The sequence below is a fragment of the Ricinus communis genome, chromosome 8 (assembly GCF_019578655.1).
Source record: "Ricinus communis isolate WT05 ecotype wild-type chromosome 8, ASM1957865v1, whole genome shotgun sequence".
NCBI classification, from domain to species: domain Eukaryota; kingdom Viridiplantae; phylum Streptophyta; class Magnoliopsida; order Malpighiales; family Euphorbiaceae; genus Ricinus; species Ricinus communis.
The window spans coordinates 15,837,608-15,860,073 of NC_063263.1; the positions used below are offsets into that span (position 1 = coordinate 15,837,608).

The following is a 22,466-nucleotide window of genomic DNA, read 5'->3' on the forward strand; positions in this document are numbered from 1 at the left end:
AAGTATATAACAAACACATAACAGAGAAAGAGAAAAGAGAGAGGAGAAGAGAAGAGAATACACAGCAGCAGAAAAGTTCCGTTTTCCGTAGATTGAACCATTGGATCGTCGTGATTTTTGGACAGCAGCTACACAGCATCTGGGCCAATATTTTGGACGGTGGAGATCGGGTTTTGAGGTCCGGAGGTTGGGTTTCGTTGGTCTGGACAGTAGCTAATTTTCTGGTGATATATTTCTTATCTTGGCTCTATTTTGATTCCATACACCTTGATGTGCTTACTTCCAAGGATATGATGATTTTGTATGCCTCTAGTATTATCTAGAGAAGACTTTGTATTGCTCCTTTGATGATGATAGTGGATTTAAGCGGCCAAAATGGTCCCGTGGTTTTTCCCTAGTTTATGGGTTTTCCACGCTAAAATTTCGGTGTCTTTGTGTTGTTGTGTGCTTACTGTTTTAGCTCAATATCTTGGTGCATAGCAGTGGTATTGTGTGTGTTCTAATTGCATTAAGAACACCCTATTTGTTTGCATCCTCAGGGGTTCATTCAAGTTGGGAAAGTTTAGACAAACGGAGATTAATTCCGCATTTATTTGTTTACCGTTTGTGGTTATTTTTCCCATCACTTTGAACCAGAAAAACCAAAGAAAAACAACAAATATCATCTAATTTTGTTTTTATTTAATTTTCAGAATCAGTCTGACTAGTTAAAAGCATGTCTGACACAGCTCTTATGGTCTTTTTATTTGAATATATAATGTTTCTCTTCCACTTTTACGTGAAATACATCTAAGTATCGGTAGCTGTATGGTAGTTACTGATATATTGGATAACTGCCTTTCTTTGATTAATCATAAATATAAATATAAATGAGCTTGGATAAATATATTATAGGCGACCCAATTCATATTTAAATATCTTCCACTTGGACATAATGGATAAGATTCCATCGTGAGGCTCTCTGTAAATTGCAAAAAAAAAAAAAAAGTATATTTACATAATATTAAATGGGTCATGCGACCTAGCTAGAAATTTCAACCCTAAATAAAATAATTAAGAATTAATTAATTACTTTTGTGGTGTCCTAGATTTGATTGGCTACGATAGATTTCATTTATTCTTCGTCCAAGGCAATTTTTTTATTTTTTTTAGAACATTAAAATGCCTCTTTAATTATTTTAGGTTCTTCATCTTTATATGGAGTGATAATATAAACCTCATTTCCTATTTGAAAATGTCATTGTAGAGTTGTAGAATATACACCCATTCATAATTGAAGATTTTTATTTTCACCAATTGAAATTGCCTTGAATTCAACATCAACTTTCTCACTTAATTGTGACGGGGAGAACAACTCTAAATATGGCTAAGTATTTCTTCTTTAGGGTCAATTTTTTTATTGATTGGTGCTGGTTTCTCCTTCTTCCTCCATCTCATATGATTGATAATCCTTATCTATATCTTTCTTTGTACGATAATGATCTTTAAAAAAAGTGACATCTAAAACTCGATTTCTGTAATCCTTCAATCAGAACTCTCATCAGTAAATATATAATCTTTTAAATTTTCAGAATATCTTATGAAAATATATTTCTTTCCTCTCGATCATAATTTATCAAATTAGGTCTAATAATAATTTCAAAAAGACTTTTTTCATCTGCTTAGGATGTGTTTGAAATTATTGTTGCATGTTCAAAAAGCAAGTTTGTAATTGTCTAATTTAATGTATTAATTTTTAATTTTTTATAAATTACTTTTCTCAAATCTGATTTTTGAAAAATTATCACTTTTTACGAAAGTAATTTGAAAAATTTGAAAAATAATAGAAAATAAAAGTTGAGGTTGGAAATCCCAAACGTAGCCTTAGAAACACTTGTACTATGGAAGTTCAAGTCATTTGTTGGCCATTGGGTATTGTGATATGCACCAGCTTAATGGTTTGCCTTATCTTTTTTCTTTCCTTTCTAATCTTGTCCTTTTATTTGAGATTTTCTTTTAATTTTTAAGATGAAATAAGAAACTTTGGGCATAGGAAAATTAATTATAGATTAAGGTAAAAATTAAATATTTATTTGTATCTTTTACTTATATCTTATTTATAAAAAAATGCAAATGAGCTAATCTATAGTATATGGGTATAATTAAATCAGAGACCTACAACTAGAAAAATAGAAAAACATATGATCATGTCGTTGCCATCTCAACGGGGGCAGATGAGTGGCTAGCTAGCTTCATTAGAACATAAGATCAGGAAGTTGCCAAAATTGCTGAACAAATTAACCCTCTTATTAAATTTCTAAAAGCCTTGTTCAAATTAATGAGAAAGCTCATCAACCTTTATCAAACTTATAAAGAGTGGTTTTTATTCATCACTTTATTGAGTTACATTGCTCTTTATTTATCATACATTCGGAAATATTTAGCAAATACGACAATACAGAAACTAGATGAATATTATGCAGTTACTATTTGGACAACTATAATTTCATCCCTTTTTTGATATGCTGCTAACCAGCTATCTGCAAGTTTTATACAACACAAGCAATTAATCCAACATTGACAACAGCATGATGAGGTCTTCATTGTCTGGCCAAAACATTGTTTCTCCACGAATTGATTCCTTGGCTAGCAAGAGTCCCATCTTAGGTTGTACTTCTGCAACCGTGGATACATAATAGGTTTTATAATTTTCATCTTGCAGTGCTATTTTGGTAGAAAATTTTCCGTTTTTAGATGTCTGAATGGCAATGGAAAGGGCACCCCAGTTGTTCTCAAGGCTGAGTAAGTCACCTTTAGGATAAAGGTCTTCATTAAATTTTTCAACTAATTTTTTCTCTATATATTTAAATCGTGCAGCTTCTGAAATCATTTGAATGACAACTAGAAGATTAGAGGCGATATCGGCAGTTGAAGGAGAGGAAGCATACTTAATAAGTTGAAAGATGGCATTGTTTAACTGTGAAATTCCCAGTGGCACTTTCTCTCTATTTGCTCCGGCAATGAACAGAGCTTGGTAGCTGCCCCCGTATGGAAGTCTGGCTTTCGTTGTACCAGTGAAAAGTTTAGATTCATATATATCTTTAGCAACATCTTTAAAGAAGTAGGATTTTTTTCCAACTTGAAAACCAAGAACATATGCGTTGATGACATCCAATGCTATTGTTGTGGTGGATTTTGAGCTTGTGAGTATCACCATAGCAAACCTTTTGTCACTGGTGACAGGCAATTTGGTAGGCAACACTGGTATCGAATGGCTAACAACACTACTTTTCAACGTCCCACGTAATTTGTTCAGAAAGTCTGTGTATTTGCCGGCATCGTAACTGCCTGCGTCAAAACTCTCTGCAGGATAGCTATTCATTCTCTTTTTCCAAAGTCTTCTTATGAACCTGTCAAAATATTAAAAACGAATGGAGTGCCTGCCGGATTAATTTTAGATATGTTGAAAGGATGATAGCTGTTATTGAAAACCTCTACAAGAATAACTTTGAATATGCAGCGAGAATGATATCTATTAAAACAATATGGATTTTTCTCATCAAGCTTTTAAGGATATGAATGTAACAACTACAAAATGATAACTTGCAGGTGCAAATGAATGTGATAAAATGTAAGCTTCTGATTACTTACAGAGAGATCAGATGAGGAATGAAGAAAGAGATGGTTGTTTAGTATCCACAGTGATCCCCTTTTATAGGGGAATGGGCACACATTTTCTAACTTCCCTTTTTCTTTTTGATTCTGCTTTGTTTTACTTTGCTTTATCTTATTTCATCATCTTGCAATTAATTTACAATGAATGGAAAAAAAAAAAAATTTGGTCCAACAACATTATCCTCACATTGTTGAGCATGAAGGGAATATCCATAGGCTACTTGAGAGGTCAAGTCATTATTTTGACATCTAAACTATTATTTTCCTTTTCCCTTTAACATCAACTTGCCTTTGAAAAAATTTGTTTTCACAAGGCAAAACACAAAAAGTCCATCACCGAGAATATGGGTTTTGTCTTTTCCAAATGGTTTTCTGGTTCTATTTTGTATAATATATCCTAATCTAGTATGCCATAAATAAGCATCTGCATCCTAATTGCTAGATTTAGTAAATAAATAAATTAAACATCATAATTACTATTACAATAAATAGTGTTCAATGGTATAAAACTATATATAATAAAAACCACAATCATAACATACAATGTCATTAAAAATTCTCACACAATCATTATTAAATACATCTCAACTTCAGAAAGACATAATCTTCTCTTAGCGCTTAAAAGATAGTTAGGGTTTAGTTTGAAAAAATATAAAATAGAAATTTATTAGTCCTTCATTTGAGAATCAATTTAGAGTGACAAAAAAAGAACAACACAAAAAAGTTGAGAATCACTTTTAAGTGATGAAAAGGAAAAAAAGAAGGAGGAGACATTATCTAGGAGAATGAGTTGGAAGAAGGAATATGCATTTTTTGGATAAAGGTTTATATCTGGTTTGCTTTAGGACACCAAACGAAAGATTCCATAACTTTGTGCGTGTGTAAAATGGTAAAGTAGGATAGAAAAGAAAATTAAATATTAGAGATGGTAGAGTCTAGTCCAAATTTGAAAACTCAATCCGACTTGCTTGAAATTCGATTTATCCGAATTCAAATTTTAATACAAAATAAAAAATTTAAACTTGAAATTAGACCAAAATCTCCCAAACCTGAAATGATTCAAATTTAAAGTAATTTGAAGTTTGAATGACCCGAGATCGAAATAATCCGAGCTCGAAACAATCAAAAATTGAAAATAATCCTAACTTAAAATGATATGAACCGAAGACTGATATAATCTGAACCGAATTTATAACCGACACAATGCGATTCAAAATCTGAAATGATAAAAAATATAACCCTTTTTTAAAATAAAATAGCATTTTAGTGATATTTAATTATCATATATTACTTATTCTGATACTGATATTTCTAATATATTTTATTTTCAATTAAAAGTTTAAGAAATATTTTTTGTAATATCATCTCTAAATTTTTAATTTTTAAAAATAAATGCTTTATAAACCGCTAATCATTTAATAAATAATTAGCTTGAATTTACATATATAATATCAAAAATAAAAATATTAATAATTGATCAAATAAAATAATTAAAGTTAAAAATCTTATAATTTAGTTTAATTTCTATTTAAATCTTTCTTTAAAAAAGGTGAATTAGTTTATATTATATTTGTAAGGAAAAAATGTCTGAGAATGAAATAAAATTATATTTTGAGTAAAAAAATTAAATTAATAATTTTAAGCAATTTTCTTATAAAAGTCGAGAAACTTATAAGTAAATTTTTGATGTTGACATTATTTTAGATTTAATTTTTTTTACGCTACAATATTTTCATAAATAAACTAAATTATTAAGTTAATTATTCTTAAAATTAATAAAACTTGTGTTTTTCTTTAATTTTTAAAATAAATTCAAGATAAGCAAAAGCAATAATTCAACAAAGAGGCGATCATGCAGATAACAAATAAAAATGAGTCACCACAATACAGAAATTTGAACTTCGAATTTTCAACTAAAAAAATTTAAAGAAATTAAATATATAGAATTTCACTGAATGAGATTCTTGAGATCATAAAATAAAATTAAATAAATTAATCAAAAAATTTAACTCAAACCCAATAAGTTAATATGAAACTCGACTTCAAAGGCAATTCGAACTAGATTTCATCCGAATCTAAAAAAGAAAAAAAGCAGGGCTAGAAAGACTAGAACCCGGTCCACTCTAAATCTGATCTAAAACAAACTCGAAACTACTTGATTTAGGCAAGATCCGAACCTGAAAATGGCCAAATCTAAAATGATCTAAAATCCGCAATGATCTTATCTAAACCCGACTAGACCCGCATGTTTTCCATCCCTACTAAAGATGAGCATTAGTTCGTTAACAAATTGTAACCCCTAAAAAATCAACCAAGCCGGTTTCTTATTTGTTTTTTAATAAAAAATTGAATTGGTCATAAAATAAATTATCAGTTCTGTACTGCCGCTTGTTTCAATTCAATTTCAACCTTAATGAAAGATTTCAAATTTATATGATAATTGCACATCAAAATTAAATTATAATTGCACTTGAAAAGAAATGTGAGGAATCTAATATTACTGAAAAAAAATATAAATAATTTATATATTAAAATCTAACTAATAAAGTAATTAGTTATAATCAATTTAATATTAGAAGACTCAAACTTAATTCTAATATCAAACTCTACAGTTCACCACATGAATCAATTTATTCAAATTCTAATAATCATACCGATTCTACAGAATCCCTGAATTTCGTGGCTAACCATATGCCTGTCAATATCAACGTGCTTTATATATTCGTTGAGTACAGGATCGGACTGCAATGTCTAAAGCAGCTTTATTATCACAGTGGAGTTGAACAGGGACACGAACTGGAAGATTAATGTCCTGAAGCATCTTATGCTTTTGTTAAAACGGAAAAAGAAAAAAAGATAAACGATACTTTGAGCCCTGTCTAGATACTCCACCTGGACCACCTCATAGAATGTATATTTAGAGTTTTGAATTATAATTATTTTAATTTTTTAATTTCTAATTTAATTTAATAAATATTTAAATTTATATTTTTTACTTTCTCATACTTTTAATTTTTAATTTAGCAACAAATATTTTTATGTGATATACTTTTCAATATTATTTAAACAACTATTATGACGCTTAAGATAAACATATAAAAACAATATCTAAATACTACATAAAAGAACAAGTTAGAATATTTATCATATTATATTAAAAAATAAAGTGATAAAACGACAATAGTTAAACTTTAGATATTTAAATATGATATTTTAAAAAGGAGAGTCTACATCCACTATTCTTGATATCTATTACTGTTATTTGTTATGATATATGAAAGTCACAAAACACAAAAATTATATTGAAAATTAAAAATATTTAAGAAGTTAAAAATATAATTCAAATATTCTTAAATTAAACTAAAAGTTAAATGATTAGAAATAATTGAATAATTAAAGTTTGAAAATATAAATATAAATTAGTATTATTGGCACTATAGTTTAAGGGTGGGTGAGCACGGTTTGAGGAAATTTAGAGATTAAATTCTTTTTGAATCAAATCGAACTTCGAAAATTTTTAAAATTAAATTTTCAAAATTATATTATAATATAAAATATTTTTCTCAAACATTTATGATTTTTTGAGACAATCCGGTTTGAAAATTCAGACATAATATAATAGTTCAATATGAAATAGAAAATTAATATTTTTAACATAAACCATTTGCAATTAAAATAAAATCCATCAACAAATTTATATTAAATACAAAAATAAAATAAAATTTTTAATATTATAAATTACATGCTTGTTTTAAGAACTATATGGTAAAAATGATATATTATATGTTCACTTCTAATAGGATAAATATTATGAAATATGAATATATACTTAATATCTATAATTTTAGATTTGTTATATATGATTTAATGAACTTATAATTTTATTAAGTTAAATTGCTTATACCTATAGATAAATACAACAATGCACGATTGTCCTCAAAAGAGTATATCTGTATACAAGTACAACAATGGAATCATTAGAGATGAATTCTAAAATCAACTCTAATGATTAAGTTAGAGATTTAGAGGAACTAGTTGTAGATTTTGTTGTAAAGTGAATGTAATGTACCTTAGTCATAGGTCAAACCTTCTTTATATAATGCTATGTTGGTCCTTATTTGTACGGGAGTATGATTCCCCTCATTGCTTGTAGAGAGTTAGTCTTCTAATTAAATTATATCTTTTTATCCTGTTTGGACTTGGTCTCTACAATCTTGGAATATTGTTAGGAGTTCCTCATTTTTTGATAAGTGCCCTTATTTGCTTATAATTTGGATGATGAGTTATCATTAGTCCGCCTTATTTGGAATTCCTTATCCTAGTTGGATTAGGTTTGTTTTATGTGTAGTGGTCACTTGCCTTTCGTGTCACGATTTATCTGAGTTGCTCATATTAACTTGGCATTTTGAATCTTTAAAGTAGGATACATACCGTTTCATTTTCTTTCTTCTACTCATTCTTGAGTTTCTTATCTGTCTTTAAGGAGCTTGGTTTTGCTTAGGTCAGCGCCTGCCTTAAATTCTCTCATCTTAATTTGCTCATTTCAGAGCTATGTTGCTCAGTTTAGAGCTCTTTTTGAATCGCTCTTCTTAGGGCTGAGTTGCTCTATTTAGAGCTTTTCTCATAGTTGCTCGGATTAGAGCTTTCTTCATTTTTTTTTATCTCAAAGCTTTAAGTTATGTTACTTGTCTCAAAGTTTTCCTTGTAGTTTCATATTAGACATTTTCTTATAGTTGCTCAGATTAGAGCCTTTCTCATTTTTGCTCATCTCAGAGCTTTAAGTTATATTGCTCATCTTAGAGCTTTTCTTGCAGTTACTAGGATTAAAGCTTTTCTCATTTTTGCTTACCTCAAAGTTTTAAGTTTCGTTGCTTATCTCAGAGCTTTCCTTGTAGTTGCTCGGATTAGAGCTTGCCTCATTTTTTCTCATATTAGAGCTTTCTCATTTTTGCTCATCTTATAGCTTTAAGTTATGTTGCTCATCTTAAAGCTTTCCTTGTAGTTGTGGGTTAGAGCTCTCCTCATTTTTGCTCATCTTAGAGCTTTAAGTTATATTGCTCATCTTAAAGCTTTTCTCATGGTTTTCAGATTAGAGCTTTCTCCATTTTTGCTCATCTCGGAGCTTTAAGTTATGTTGCTCATCTCAAAGCTTTCTCACAGATAATGCCACTTGATAAATCACCTAGCAAGGTTGATCAACACCTGGCATGATGGTCCTAAAAAAGGTATACCTATAGACAAGTACAATAATGAAATCACTAGAGATGGATTCCTAAAATTTACTCTGATGCTTAAGTTAAAGATTTAGAAGAATAAATTGTAGATTATATAATTGTAAAGTAAATGTAATGTACTTCAGTCATAGATCAACTCTTTTTTATATAATGCTATGCTGGTCCTTATTCGTATGGGAGTAGGACTCCTCTCCTTGCTTGAAGAGAGTTAGTCTTATAATTAGATTTTATCATTTTATCCTATTGGAACATTGTTAGGAGTTCTTCATTTTTGACAAGAACCCTTATTTGCTTATTATTTGAGTGATGAATTATCATTACTCCGCCTTGTTTGGAACTCATTCTAGTTAAATCGAGTATATTTTATGTGTAGTTATCAATATATATATGTGATGAGCCTCTTAAATTAGCCCTTTAATTGAATAGGACTTATCACTTATAAGTTATTTATATTTATTATTAATTAGTAATGGAGATATCTAACAAATTCGTGGTCCCTTGTCCTCTCTCCTACGTAATTAGCAAAAATCGGTTCCATAAAACGAAAGAGAAATGTGCGATAGTGAGCCAGCCAGGGTTTTCTCAAATATATGGTTGAAAGTTACAAGGTATATTTTAGTTGGTGATAGAACCTCCACCAAATGAAGCAAAACTAAGTGGAATTACTATATGTTGAAAATGTCTTACCAAAATGTAACGATAGATGCACAGAGTAAAAGTAAAGAAAGATATTTGAAAGATTAATTTTACCCGTGTGGAAGATATTTCCACCATAGTAATAGGGAAAAACCATTTAGTAATATTATATATATATATATATATATAGTAATCTTTAATTAAGTAAAAAAGAATTACAGTTGTATTGCGTTCTGATGTCAAACATAGTATTTTAATTATTAGTTTTCTGAAATTTAATCTTTTTTACCACTTAATTATTTTCACTTTAAGTTCTTGATTATGAACTTAGCTCTTCATTAAGTAATCTAGCTAGAAACTCCTCTACATTATTGAGGCATTTAGCACTGTAATTCCTTTACTATTCTTGAAAATTTTAGTTTTATAATTCTAAAAAGTCTCTCTTTTCTCCTTTTTTTTTTTGTCAAAAACAAAAAGAAATTTCTTTTCTCCAAATGACCGGTATCTTTAACGTTCTGAAAAACTTTCTAGCCATCTATAACTAACCAATATGCACTGATTTTATAATGTGATTTAGAAGAGTATATAAAGAGAGTATTATGCACAACAATATAATTTCACAAGGCAGATAATAATATTAGATTCAAACAAATATCCGTTATAACTTTGGAGAATGAATGCACCACATAATTGAATCAACATATCAAAAGAAAACCCAAATCATTATATATATGGTACAATGGATGAACAAATTATCCTATTGCAAATTATGAAAAAAAAAAAGAGTTATTTTATGCTCATTCTCATGCATATAGACATGCACTGATTAGATATACTCTACGTAAATCGAATAAACAATGTACCAAGAAATCTTACATAAATAACACAAGATTTCTTTGAATCACATGCATTTTAGAACTATACAAGATAGATCGAGAGTAGAGAGTTGAGTGGACTGAAGAAGGCAGAATTCAGCTGTTTATATAGAGGAAAATGTAGGTGATAATGATTATAAATAATTTAAATTTGTTGATGGCGTCTCCACCAAATAAGGCAAGTTGAACATGAGAAGAGGATGACCAGAATAAAATTGATGCATTGAAAGACTTTTATGCCGATTAGTATTATCCAAATTGGGTTGATATAAATGATGCGTGGAAGGAAAATGTTTTGATCCATGTTGACACTACAAATAGGGAAACTCCACCTTATGAAATAGGAATAACATAAATAAATGGTAGACTTGACTTAGTTAAGGATACGTAATTCGTAGATAAAAATTAGTTATTACTATTAATTACCTAAAAATTAAAAATTAGTTAATATAAATACAATAAAAATAAATAGTACCACATACACTATAGTCAGTGAATGCTATATATAGGATTATTTTCAGTAATACTATATGCAATCAATTATGTGATACTTCTTCTTTGGGTTCAGAATGTATTTGGTTTATGTAATTTTTATTTTCATTTTTACTTTGAGGAATTAAAATGAAATCGGACAGCCCATAACTTGATTTGGATGTTTATTAGAGTTTTTATGTTGCTCTGGGAATGTTTTATATGTGGGATTCTATTTAGCTTTGCCATACATTATCTAGCCTCTCAATTAGTGACTTTTTAACTGTCTTTGTCATTGCAGTTTTAGTAAAAAAAAAAAAAAAATTCTTGGTTAGTACCAGAATATATATATTGCACTATATTTTTGGATAACCAGATAAATAGAGTAATTATAGAATTTAAAACATACATTATTACTTGGGATAATGATATAAATGGTTACTAAATTTTGTATTTAATTATAAAATTTTAATTTGTTTCATTTTAGTCATCCAATTTTAATTTTGTTTTAATTTAGTCACCTTAAAAATAAAAAATTAACATGTGACAATAACAACCAATAAAAAAATAATTAAATTAGAAAATATGACATATCAATTTTTTATTAGCAACGTGAGTAAATCGCAACTAAAATTAAAGTTGAATGATTGAAATAAAATAAATTAAAATTTTATGATCAAATTGAAACTAAGTGCAAAGTTTAGTGACTATTTATATTATTATCTCTTCATTACTCAAAAAATATTTAGAATATGTGTCACACATTCAATAATTGAATGCAATATATTGAAAGTAATCAACAAAATTTCCAACACAAAAATTAGTCTAGTGATATATTCCAATTCTATTCTCCTGCTAAATACATACATACTATCATTTTCTCATTATATTCTTAAAATTTATTGAAATACCAAATAATTTAATGAAATAAATCCAAATATATAATTGAGTATGGAATTTCAAAATCTCTATGGAATTTCAAAATCTCTTTACTTGGTATGCATGCTAGTACGTTAATCTGGTAAATTGCATATTGATATTCCTTATAATAGCTGGGATAATTTCTTCCAAAAATTGGGTTATCTATTTTTATTTTAATTTCTTTTTATTAATGAAACATATAATCTACTTTGTGTTAAAAATTTATAGTATCGGATACATAAAAACGTACCCATAAAAATAATGTCTTTCAGAAGAGCTCAAAGCTCGTTGGTTCATCTTCACTTGGACTTAATTAATCTTGAGTTTTGAATCTAAAAACTGATTGGCGTTTAGATACTTAAAACTTGGTCTTGAAAATCATTTATTTTGATTGAAGTTAGTGTACAGAATAAAGCAAGCATATGATTCAAAGTTTTCACATAAATGTAGGAAGAAAACCAAATCTTACTTAAACACAACACAACGATTTTATTTATTCACACACTGCAATTATTACACAAGATTACATCATTTTATCAGCCAAATTATATGTGAAGACTGATTATTGAAAATTAAGAAGAAAAAGCTCAAAACATTTAGTACTTAATCACCATTCTAAGGTGTATTTCACAGGCACAGTACTTCAGCATGCCACTTCTTTTTTACTTAGACAGCGATGGTGGAAATTTATACCGAGGTATATAGTGGTGATCATTTGGATTTTCATCTTTTCCATTATCAGAATGCTTATTATAATCATCCTTGATTAGGTCCTGGTGTCCGCTCAATTTTTCAGGTTCGGAACTTTCAACAGCTAAGGCTTTCCTGTTTCCTGTAGCCAAGCAAGATCCAGCTACCATCATCAGGGCAAGAGCAAGCACTAGAACCCTCATTTCTTGCACTCTTTTCTGGCTTTTCCTGTAAACTAAACCAAAGAAAATGAAAACAATTTTGGTCAGAGAATACATAGTAGAAGAACTCACTGAAGGCTGCTTTGAATATAAGAATAATATCTATTTCTGTCGGAATATTGGATACATATATATGCTTACCCAAGTAAATGAAGAGCGAAATACTAGTGGAGAGGAAAGACATAACTAAGCTGCTTTTATAGAGGAGCTAGCATATAGGGCTTACGCAATTGACAGTATTATAATGAAAATTTCGTTCTATGGTCTAAAGTCAAGTGGAGTAATATCAAGTGAATTCACCACGTAATTACACTCCTTTTTGGATTTTAATGACAAGATTCTTTTCCTTGCAAATATATTAGTATAGTGACTGAGAGCATTTCATGGTTTGCACAGGAGGTGATGCTTTGATACTTCAAACATTAATATATATCACTCATCAGAAAATATATAAAAAAACAAAAAAAAAGAAATATAACAAAACATTAGTACATAATTCCCTTTAAAAGAATTTAGATGTAAGGAAAAAAAGAAGAAGCATATGCTAAACTGTTTGAGTATTAATTTTCTATCTTGAATTTTCGAAACAATATATCTATATATTATATATTATTAACAAATATTTATCAATTATTATTCTATCTTTTAGTAAAAACATATGTATCACAAATCAAGAAAACCATAAAGGAAATTGGCCCTTTAAAATTTCTCATAGCTTGTTTTCTAAAGTAAACATTTTAATTCTAAAACACAGTAACTAAAAATAAGAAACAAAAGTAATAGCAAACAAGATTCCTAAATGATAGATTTCGTTGATGGATGTGGAGAAATTTTGGTCAATATTGGAGAGAATTATTTTCCATGTTGGAACGAACAAAATGATGGCATTGAGAGAAAATCTTTCGTGCATATTTGTGAGTTGGCACTATAAATAGCAAAACTCCACCTTCACAATATGGCTAAGGCATAGGTAGAGTGATTGCTATAGAGAAGGCTGCATACTATGCTTGAAATACTAATCGAAAATCAGTCTACAACCAACTTGTTACTTGACACCCATCCTTCAGGGCGAGACGGCAAAATTCTAGCCACTCAATCATTACTGATGTGTTTCTTAATTCTTTTCCACCTTTGGTAAGACTTGTTTAATAGAGTTGTATATGCAATGATACATACTTTTAATATTTTGTAGTTAAACATTAGTAATTGATATATATTTTAATTATTTAATATTTATATTTATGTTAATATTGTATATAGATTAAAATAAATAAATATTTTTATTTTTTTAGCATCTCACTCCAATACTATCTAAGTCATATCACTAGACAGTTTACACATTAGCTCCTTTACCATATCACATTGAATATCCAATGGGCCCAGGAATTAATAGTGTTGCAATTGAATTTTTAGTCATTTGAACCCAGTATTTATTTCTTCTCTTTTTCAAGTCATGTAATTAATTTCTTTTTTATGAGTGCTGCCTTATCTTGTTTTATTACCGGTGAACCCCTTTCGCAATAATTTTCACAAATTTGTTAATTAAATATTATAATAAGCCAATAGAACACAAAATCCTGATGGCTTGAAGTTTTGTTTGCTATTTCTAAGCAAGTACAACAAATAGGCTAACGGATATATGGAAAGCCCCCAACAGTCATGACCTTAAGTGGAATGTAAATGGGTCATCCGTAGGCAAATCAGGTCCAGCCAGGACTGGTGGAGTTCTAAGAGATCATTCAGGTAAAGTTCTCTGTGTTTATTCTCGATCTCTTTTGGAATTCTGGACTCTAATGCTGCAGAAGTGGTAGGAATTCGTAAAGCCTTGCAACTGACTTATGAAAATCCATCCATTTAGTTCAACAACTTGATCATTGAATCCGGCTCCTCGAATGCTATCACTTGGATCAATAAGATTTGTGTTTGATTGAAACCTAAGGAAACTCTTTGCCAACACTTCCTTCATCCATGCTACGGAGGAATGTACCCATATGGCAGATGCACTTGCAAAACAGGGAAACTCGAGGAGTTTGAAGTTTATAGTTTGGATTTTGATGGTCTCTTGTATTGTAGTGGTTCTTATCTTCAGTTGATAATGTTTTGCTAAACTTGCTGTACCAAGTCGCTTTACTCTCTTGTTATTTTTCTCCTTTGTACTCTGATTTTCTCCAGGTTTTTTCACTTAACTTTGTAATTGTCTAGGTTGGGTTTTTTGGATGGATCTAGTGATCCAGGATTAGTTCACGCAAATTACAAGTTAAATATTTCCTGATTTTATTAACAAAACAAACCCATTTTATCAAGAAAAGAAAATAGGCTAACGGATGCTGATCATACACCCAATGCTTCAACTCTACAAGGCAACATCTTTTTTTTTTTGTTTGATCTTGCAACAATCGCGTTCTTCACATTAAAGAGTTATAATTAATTTAAATATCCTAACTTTACACAGAATCAATTGCTTTGGTTTCAACCTTTGTCTCACTGAACCAGAATACATATCAAATAGGGTAGTGATCTTCATGTAGCCATTATGATTGTCATGCCCGCTGAAATTTTAGTTTCAATCTTTTCTATTTTGGTATCATTCATATACATCTTATGTTAAACAAAGATAGTTTACAATCTAGCATATAATTCATTAATTGAGGGACAACATAGAAGATGCACTACTTTTTAGTATAATAAACATTATATATACTAAATATTTAACACATAAATATAATCAAGTTTTACTCACTTCCGCCACCGTTGCCGCCATAGTTAATTCTGTCTATAGATGTAATGGTAGTACGTAGTTGACAGTGATTCCTGGATTACCAGCATTGACATCCTTGTTCTTATCAAGGTGTTGAGCATTTCTACTGTGAAAGATTTCACCAAGCAAGATTAGAGCAAGCCCTACAAGCCTCATTCTTACACTACTCTTGATTGGACTGGATTGATTTTTGGCTGTTTTCAAAAAGAAATTGAAGAAAGTTAAATCCTATGAGAAGTAAGCTGATCAGCTTCTCTTCTTCTTCTTTCTCTTCCTTCAATTTTTGTCTATAATAATTTGTTGTTTTTATTAATAAAGCATGATAAACACTTACATTTAAGTCGATCTGCCGAAGCTGATAAGTGAGACTCAATACATCCGATGATTTTCCCAACTCAACTCAATTGTTCATCCAGCTGCATGATGCAACTTGCTGCTGTATTATTTCTTCTTTGTGGATGTAATTAGAAAGAAATCTTCCAGATGAAAAAGAATTATTTTTTCTTTTTTCTTTAAGAACAAAATGATAATTTAAATAAAAAATAGAATAGCTAGATTTTATCATTAATGAAATGAGGGATAATTATACCAATGGTCACTTCATTTTACACTAAGTTTCATTTTAATTATATATTCTTTTTTATTTCATTACAGTCATTTAACTTTAAGTTGGGTAACAAATTAGTCACTTTTCTAAAATTTAGTAGTTTAATTCACTAGAACAATGACATGTCTAAAACATCTAATGTTAGACTAACACGTATTTTAAAAAATTGACAAGTTACTGTCCGTAGTTATAAAATCATTTAACTAAACTATTAACTCAATCAAAATCAAACCTAACTTTAGGCTTTAGAAATCCTTTAGGTTTTAGAAATCCTTTAGGCTTTAATAATAAATCTTGGCTACAATAATAATAACAACAAACAAAAAAGAAAAAAGATGAAAAATAAAAAAGGAAAGAGAGTCCAACCGTCAAATTAGTAATGTTTTTGCACTTGTTTGTATTTAAGCTATAATTTCTTTTATGTTTCTTACATGTCCACATGTCTATTTGATAATGTACGATTGGTTCCTATTTAGTGCAAAAACTTCAATATTAAATGAGTATCTAGCTACTAAATTAATTAAATCTGAATACTAATTACAAAATGATGAGAATGTAGAACTTACAGTACATGATAGCATGTTTTCCTAGTTGTCCATAATGCTAGATTATTGAAATCGAGTTTTTAAAATTGGGATTCAGTGCTTCGCTTCAAAGTTTCAGAATTAGAGATTTCATTTTATAGTATTAGAGATTTTATATTATAGATTTAAGAGATTTAGAGAATTTTTTTTCGATAAATAAACAATCAGATTTTAGACAAGTGACCAATCTGTTATCAAATTTAAAGTTAAATCACCTTTGTTGACTTCAACTTTACTAATGATTAAATTGGCTTCATTGAAACCCATATTGCAGCGAGTGTTTGCTGCTGCAAAATAAATTAGTTTTAAAATGAGATAACATGCTCGATAAGGCATGAGCTCGAGTATCATAAGTGTTTCTTCATAAAAACGTCTACGGACCTGATCAATTATTCTTCGTACTTTGTGAGTGGACATACATATATGTTAGCCTAAAGCATATACTTCCGTATATGGATATCTCTTTTTCTTTCTTTTATTTATTATAAGATTTGTAATAAAATAAAATAAAAATTATGTGATCAAAACGAAATTTAGTATAAATTAAGTGACTATTGATATAATTATTCCGATGAAAGGAATTCGAGTAATTTTTAAAGTACATGATAAAAATTACAGATACATGCAAGCATTGGCAAATTTTATGTTGTCCCTGTGTTAAAGCTATACAACAACTGCACTTACGCATCCACTCTTAAAAATTATTATTTAAAACTCTAAATTTTTTTAAAATTTATTCACATGTTTAAAAATTATAATTTTTTTTATGTTGCCCCTAATATCTATTAATTTTCTCTTATTTCACCCACTAATAAAATTTAGTGGATATGCATACAAGTTTTATTTTATAATGGTAGATAACAAAGGATTTTCTAAATCGATCAATGTCTGTATCATAGCAAGCCTACTTCAAAAAGAGGTGCATTTTTTTTGGGTCCAAAGTTAGAGTTCTTGTATCCCTTATCTTATCCCATGTAACTAATAGCAGAAATAGTATCCATCAATGGAAAAGAAAAGTGTATGATAGTTTCTCATATATATGGTCGAAAAGCTATAAGATAAATTATATTTGGTGATAGGATCTCCACCAAATGTCGGAAAAAAATTAAGTGGAATTACTATATACTAAAATAATGTTTTACGAAAATGTAATGATAGAGGCACAGCGTAAAAGTTAAGGAAGATGGATCTTTGAAAGATTGTTTTTATCCATATCGAGGATATATCACAATAATAATAGGGAATATCCAATTTAATTTATAAATTAAGCGTATATTTAATCAAGTAAAAAAGAACAATAAATCAAGTAAAGAAGAACAATAAATTGCCTGTTCTATTGCGTTATGATGTCAAATATAGTATTTAATTTCTTAATAAAAACACTATAATTTTCTATACATTTAATTTAATTAATTTTTGTTATTTCTATTTTGATAAAAACTAAAAACATAAAAAAAATTAATATTATGAAAATAAAAGTAAAATAAAAATAAAATATAAAGAATTTATCAGATTTAAATTAATATTTATTATTGTTATTTTTATATTCAAATATGCACTTTATTATAGAAATTATATTTTTTAAAATAAAGAGACAGCTTTTTAGCTAAGAAGAATAATTAGTAAGCAAAAAGAATAGCTGCTCTTACATCATCATATCCCTGAATATGATCATAAAAAGAGAATATCAAGTTCGAGAGCAGCCCCTGCACAAATTATAACAGTGACGTTTCACATTGGCGAATCTTGTACCAAAGCTGCAATCATCACTTGACTAGGTTAACTCAACAGACAACTCAAATATCAACCTCTCATCCCAGTATTTTCTTTGACTCCCCATTACTAACAGCTGCCCAAATAGTTTAACACTCAAACATGGAGCATAAAACCAAGCCACAAATAGCAGGAGTATGACTTGATTCAAATCTGTTCTCGAATTTATTATTATTTTTTTTACCACTTAATTATTTTCATTTCAAGTTCTTGATTATGAACTTAGCATTTCATTCAGTAATCTTCCTTACATTTATCCCCTTCACTCCGTCCCACAGCCTCTCATGTATCATTGATCAATTAGCTAGAAACTCCTCTGTATTGGGGCATTTGGTACTGCAATTCCTTTATTTTCTCTGTAAAATTTAAAATATGTATTCAAAGAGGAATTCTATTAATTTTATGATTTCAACAATGTCTTTCTTTTCTTAAAAACAAACTGTATTTTTACAGGTAGCTTCAACGTTATAACAGACGTTTTCGCCATCCAACTAAATTTGAAAATGGAACCTGTTTAATGCTCTTTAGATAACTTTGGAGAATGAATGCACCATAACTCTTGTTGTTCTCCAAAATTTTATGCAATTTTCTTTTCTCAGTACTCTAGTCTTTTAGCTTGTTTAGTTTATAATTCCCTGTACATCGATCTGGAGTTTTTTCACTTATAATTGAGTTGTTTGAGTTTATTTGTAAGTGTATCCAGGGTAAGAGATCAAGTCAAATGTAAACCTTTTCCCATTTATAATTATAAAAAAAGAAAAAGAACTTGAGTTATTATCAGAACAAAATAAAAACTCTAATAGCATACAACAAAACTTTTCTTTCAGGAATACTGAAAATGGAAAAAAGAATGAATTGATGCCGTAAAATTACCTAAACCATCAGGCTTACCCAAAGTACGTTAACACTAAGCAGCAGCAATTCATATGAAAAACCTTGAAACCTCAACTATAAAAGAGAGCAGATTAGAGATAGTGAAGAGAATGTAACGAAAATACAGAACTGAGAAGTCCAATAGACAAAACACTGAAGAAAATATCCAAAAAAAAAAAAACCAATGCTGAGAACTGTCACACTATTCAGAGCAGGGAAAACAATAACAATGATAACTAAAATCAGAATCACGCAAACAAGAGAGCTACTGGAGCAAAACTGACGAGGCAGATTGGCTGTAGCATCCTGGGTCAGCAGGTAGCAGAAAGAACATATCAGGATCGCAAAATAATTAACAGCAGCTTCAAAATTGCCAGACCAATAAAGAATGAAATTGTGTATGACCAAAAACCATATCATTAAGATTTCCAGACCTTCAAGATCCATCATATCACTTCCTTAACTAGTATCCCTTTAATATTACTCTTATAACTTATAATTCTCATTCTTTTAACCCTGTAATTAAGCAGCTAAGCAATTTGAGCTTTACCATTAAAACCATTGAAATCAATGAGTTTATATACCCTTTCATTTTCGTAGTTTTCCATTAAAATATATACTCATTTTAATTCAATACTTTTATAGACATATCATGAATGTAAATGAAAATCGATTTCTTCTTTTGAATCTCAGTAAAACTGAAACTTAAATATGGATATGGAATTATAATTAAGTATCTGTAAAAATAACCAAACAATGGACACTCTAGCAAATAAATTGATTCATAAAAGCTTATGTCATTCTGTAGAAATCATCAAACAAAGAAAACAAGAAAGTTTAGATTGTTCTAGTGTTTTTGAGCATTGAAATAAATCCCTACACTGCTTACTCGGGTAAAAGCTTTTATTTTCTTTCTTGCTTTCTTTGAACTTTTTCTTCCTATTTCTTTCTGTATAAGTTGCCATTAAATTTCACTATAGTTAAGTCCGAATCTCTATGTCTAGACTGGTATTACGAAAAGAGTTACTTATTTGGAGTATTTTTGTATGCCGATTCTCATGCATATAAACATACGCACGAATAGAAATACTGTACGTAAATTGAATAAGTAATGAAGCAAAAGATCTTACATATAATAATACAAGATTTATTTATATCACATTCATTTTAGAATTATACAACCTGCTCTAAACGCTATGAGCTAGGATCAACATACATCATCCAGCCATAGCTACTGATAAAAAATAAAAATAAAAAAAGGAGGAAAAGAAAAAAACCACTCCCTATATCACAAAAACAATTATAACATTAATTTACTATTTGAGAAATCACATCTAAAATATGTGGTATATTACTCCCCTTGTTTAATCATCCCACCAGTACCGTATTGCTTTTCAAATTTTTCTCTAGGAATTTCATGATGTGCAATGCTCTCGTCCGGATGCCTGTCAGCTTCATTTTGAACGTCGACCAAGCGCCGATCGCTCCACAGGTAGCGTTCCTCCCTTGCAACAGCCAGGATTTTCTTGTTTTCAGCCAAGCAAGTTGCTATCATAAACACTGCTACAGCAAGGGCTAACAGCTTCATTCTCGCACCTTTTTAGGTTTCTCACTGTCACAATAAATAAAATTGCTTCTATCAAAAGCTATTTAACTAAATCCTCAAATCTTTAAGGATTTGAAAGGACATCCTAGTAATGAAAGTTCAAAGAATTCCTTGTTCTAATTTTAAAAAATATTAGAGTGAGCGAGTAATAAAATAAAGAAGAGAATTACCTCTATTGTCCAGCTCACTTGAAATGAAATTATATGTAATTACCTGATAGAAGAGTAAGGAGATGGATGGAGTGGAGAAGGGAAAATTCAGCTGCTTATATAGAGGAGATTCTACGTTGTTCAGAACAATAAAGAATATAAATTTGTTGGTGGGTCTCCACCAAATGAGGCAAATTGAAAATGGGAATAGGATGAACAGAATAAAATTGATGCATTGAAAGAATTTTATGCCAATTAATATTGTCCAAATTGGGTTGATATAAATGATGATTGATTCATGTTGACACTACAAATAGGGAAACTCCACCTTATGAAAGAGCAATAACATAAATAATGGTAGACTTGATTTGCCTATGCACTATGATTAGTGAATGTTATATGTAGGATTCATTATTCCAGTAACACTAGATTATGTTTGTAACAATAGATTATGTTTTTCTTTTTCCATTAAAGACTATTAAATAAAAAGACTCTAATTATTAAAAAAATAAACACACACACACACACGGACACAGACACCATATGCAATCAATTATGTTACACTCATTTTTTCGGTTTATAATGTATCTTGTTAGTGTAACTTTTATTTTTTATCATTTTCACTTTTAGTTTATCGAATTAAAATGAAACTAATGATTATTTTAGCATTTTTATCTTGGTTCTCTAATGTTTTAACATTGTTATATACACACACTAACAATATACTTGTGCTAATGCACAATTATTAATAAGTTTATGATATAAATTTTTAGTTTGAAATATCTTATTTTAATAAAAAATATTATTTTATAAAAATAATCTTATTTGATTGTTATTCTATTTTAATAGCACTTAATATTATCATTCTACTTATATAACTTTAAAATTTAACAATTATAAGAAAATAATTAAAAAATTCATTTTATTTTAATAATTCTTGTGCTACTATTTTATTTTAATAAGCTTTTAGTAATATCATTTTATTTACTTGTGCTAATGCACAAAGATTGATAATTTTATGATTTTAATTTTTAGTTTAAAATATCTTATTTTAATTATAAGCATATTATATTATAAGAGAATAATTGTATTTAGCTATATTTTACTTTAATAAGGATTTAATATTATTATTTTACTTTAATAATTTTAAATTTAATAAAAAAATAATTGATATATATAGTAGATTAGTGGCATTATATAATCACTGGTTTTAAATTATATTTAGCTATCATTATATTTTAATAAGCACTTAATTATATTATTTTGTTTGATAGGTATTTGATATTAGATGTATTTAATAATATCATTTTATTTTATTAGTATTTCATGTTATAATAAGTTATTATATAACCACATCAAAGCCACATATATTTTTTATGATGTGGCTTTATAAAATATTGTCAAATGAAGCATC

The 22,466-nt window shown here is 28.8% G+C and overlaps 2 protein-coding genes and 1 long non-coding RNA gene across 3 annotated transcripts; all 3 read right to left on the minus strand.

The window, feature by feature from the left end:
• Positions 1-2,336: 2,336 nt before the first annotated feature.
• LOC8264859 (ribosome-inactivating protein gelonin) lies at positions 2,337-3,789 on the minus strand. The gene is made up of 2 exons (XM_002529377.4): positions 3,631-3,789; positions 2,337-3,389 (listed from the first exon to the last, which is right to left on the minus strand). The coding sequence occupies exon 2, from the start codon at positions 3,359-3,361 to the stop codon at positions 2,546-2,548; it is 816 nt and encodes a 271-aa protein (XP_002529423.1). The 5' UTR covers positions 3,362-3,389; positions 3,631-3,789; the 3' UTR covers positions 2,337-2,545.
• Positions 3,790-12,256: 8,467 nt separating this feature from the next.
• Positions 12,257-12,935, minus strand: LOC125370891. The gene is made up of 2 exons (XM_048378309.1): positions 12,844-12,935; positions 12,257-12,716 (listed from the first exon to the last, which is right to left on the minus strand). Exons 1-2 carry the CDS (start codon positions 12,884-12,886, stop codon positions 12,454-12,456), a joined length of 306 nt encoding a protein of 101 aa, XP_048234266.1. The 5' UTR covers positions 12,887-12,935; the 3' UTR covers positions 12,257-12,453.
• Positions 12,936-20,423: 7,488 nt separating this feature from the next.
• Positions 20,424-21,164, minus strand: LOC107262069. The gene is made up of 2 exons (XR_001535972.2): positions 21,074-21,164; positions 20,424-20,909 (listed from the first exon to the last, which is right to left on the minus strand). It is a non-coding gene; the product is annotated as an uncharacterized LOC107262069 (long non-coding RNA).
• Positions 21,165-22,466: the final 1,302 nt, after the last annotated feature.

Excerpts from the sequence above, each read along its gene's own strand:
- LOC8264859 (XM_002529377.4), bottom strand. The coding sequence starts at position 3,361 with ATGAATAGCTATCCTGCAGAGAGTTTTGACGCAGGCAGTTACGATGCC.
- LOC125370891 (XM_048378309.1), bottom strand. The coding sequence starts at position 12,886 with ATGTCTTTCCTCTCCACTAGTATTTCGCTCTTCATTTACTTGG. Across the intron at positions 12,717-12,843 it reads TTCGCTCTTCATTTACTTGG|TTTACAGGAAAAGCCAGAAA; the intron begins GTAAGCATATAT and ends TCTTTGGTTTAG.